General features: G+C 45.5%; 1 protein-coding gene across 1 annotated transcript; it reads left to right on the top strand.

Annotated features, from left to right (window-relative positions):
- The first annotated feature begins 333 nt into the window (after nt 1-333).
- LOC116060279 (gap junction delta-3 protein-like) lies at nt 334-1,457 on the top strand. The gene has a single exon (XM_031313770.2). It carries the CDS (start codon nt 539-541, stop codon nt 1,403-1,405), a length of 867 nt encoding a protein of 288 aa, XP_031169630.1. The 5' UTR covers nt 334-538; the 3' UTR covers nt 1,406-1,457.
- Nucleotides 1,458-2,334: the final 877 nt, after the last annotated feature.

The following is a 2,334-nucleotide window of genomic DNA, read 5'->3' as shown; positions in this document are numbered from 1 at the left end:
ATGCTCTATCTGAGAAACGTTTCAGACCTGCAAGTGGCTCTGCCAGCCACTGTACTTCCACAATTAGCAGCTTGTAGCTGATCCAGGCTGTATTCATAACTGTTGTGCCCTCAAAGTGAAGTTAAAATGTGTGGAGAGTAACCAACATTAATGGCAACCCCATTGTGGGGTTCAACTGTTTTCTCATTAAGATCATGTGTTAGATGAAACCTAAAGAAGAGAGATAAGGGAGTTCAATATAGGTCAGTGTTGTTGTTTATTTGGTTGAGTGATGTGCTTATATTGCTGTTAATGCAGGTGGTATAATCACATTTTATTTTTTGGTTTCAGGTCATTGGAATGCGAACTATATCACCACTGTTAGGTGCATAAACCCTGGACCAACCTTTGACCTAAGATTGGTCTCACAATGAGTCATGAATTTGAGATAAGATACATTTTACTTTCTTTTTTTTAACCAGAGACATTTGCTCTGAGACAGACAGGTGGATATATCTCCAGACTTTCAGGAAGCCAAACCCAACACAGCGCTGCAATCATGGGTGAATGGGGCTTCCTCAGTGGAATCTTTAATAGCCTCCAGGCCCACTCGCCGATGCTTGGTCGTTTCTGGCTCTTACTCATGCTTGTCTTTCGGATACTGATCCTAGGAACTGTAGCCAGTGACCTGTTTGATGATGAGCAAGAGGAGTTTGCCTGCAACACCCTCCAGCCGGGCTGCAAACAGGTGTGCTACGACATGGCCTTCCCCATCTCCCAGTACAGATTCTGGGTGTTTCACATCGTCCTCATCGCTACACCTTCTCTGGTTTTCCTCATGTATGTCATGCATCATCACAAGAAGAAGACCAGCCACTCCAATTCCAGCCAATTTAGCAGCCAGGACTACAGAGAAGAGATCCATTTAAGGAGGCTTTACCTTATCAATGTGGCCTTCCGCATATTGGCAGAAATTGGCTTTCTAGTGGGCCAGTGGCTGCTCTACGGCTTCAAGGTGGAGTCCCAGTATCCCTGTAGCCGCTTTCCTTGCCCCTACACAGTGGACTGCTTCACCTCCCGTCCTGCAGAGAAAACAGTCTTCCTCTGCTTCTACTTTGTCGTGGGGTTGATATCAGCGATTTCCAGCTGTGCAGAGCTTTTCTACAGCTCTATGAAGTGGTTCTCCCCAAACAAGGAGCCCTTCACCCCGGAGCCTTCCTGTGACTGCCAGAACCTTCACAATATGGAGCAAGAGGAGCCGGAGGCAGTGGGGAAACCTCGAGGGAAGACGGTTCCAGAGAGCATGTCCAGTAGCGTGAGGCTGAAAGGAGGATCACTGAGGAACAGCGCCAGTAGGAAGGTCTCCAGCATCGGACACAAGCACAGGGGAGGCAAATATGTAAGCACAAGGACATTCATGGTGTGAGATGGCCTTGATTCAAACACACTGCAATCACTTATTTTTTATCTAAATGTTAAAACGATAATTACTGCATACTGCATACCCCTGATGAGGGAAGCAATTTTCATGATGGTACTATCATAAGGAAATGCCTTGGAGTCAGTCATCAGATCATGAAACGAGCAAAGAGTTTTTCTTGGAATATATTTAAACTTTTTCAAACCCTTACCCCATTTATTAGAAAGCTCCAACCCCTCCCGCTGCACGCTGTCTAACTTCCAGAGAAACTTTATTGATTCCTAGCTGATGAACGGTGGAGCAGTGGATATGACACAAGCCTAAATGACCTGTAATGTAAATGATGAAGACCTCTTCAGGGCCCCGAGCCACAGCTTGGACTGTCTCTGGTCCAGTTTAAATAAAGTTTTCTCTCCCGCTGCAGCGCTCCATTTGTGTGTGTGTGTGTGTGTGTGTGTGTGTGTGTGTGTGTGTGTGTGTGTGTGTGTGTGTGTGTGTGTGTGTGTGTGTGTGTGTGTGTGTGTGTGTGTGTGTGTGTGTGTGTGTGTGTGTGTGTGTGTGTGTGTGTGTGTGTGTGTGTGTGCGACAGAGGTCATGAGGCTGACCATCAAAACAGCGGAGGCGGTGTGATGTTACCGTAGAAACACCATGGTGAGAAGACCTGAGAGAGACAGACAGTTATCATACTGAACGCACAGACAGACAGACAGACACACAGACACACAGATGGACAGACACACATCTCATCCCGATCCATCTCCTGGCTTATTTGGGTATAAGACATTAGCATTACCGTTATTGGATTGTGCTACTAATACTATTTAGTTTTGATGACATGTAGCCTATTTTAGCTTCAGTTTCTGAGGATAGATAGATAGATGGATGGATAGATAGATAGATCGATCTGAGGAGAATTTAAAAAAAAAAACTAATGT

The sequence above is a fragment of the Sander lucioperca genome, chromosome 17, assembly GCF_008315115.2.
Source record: "Sander lucioperca isolate FBNREF2018 chromosome 17, SLUC_FBN_1.2, whole genome shotgun sequence".
NCBI lineage: Eukaryota > Metazoa > Chordata > Actinopteri > Perciformes > Percidae > Sander > Sander lucioperca.
Note: the sequence above shows the minus strand (reverse complement) of the source record. Positions and strands in the feature narration are given on the sequence as shown.

What these genes read in the sequence shown, in the direction of transcription:
- LOC116060279 (XM_031313770.2), top strand. Translation starts at nt 539, where the DNA reads ATGGGTGAATGGGGCTTCCTCAGTGGAATCTTTAATAGCCTCCAGGCC.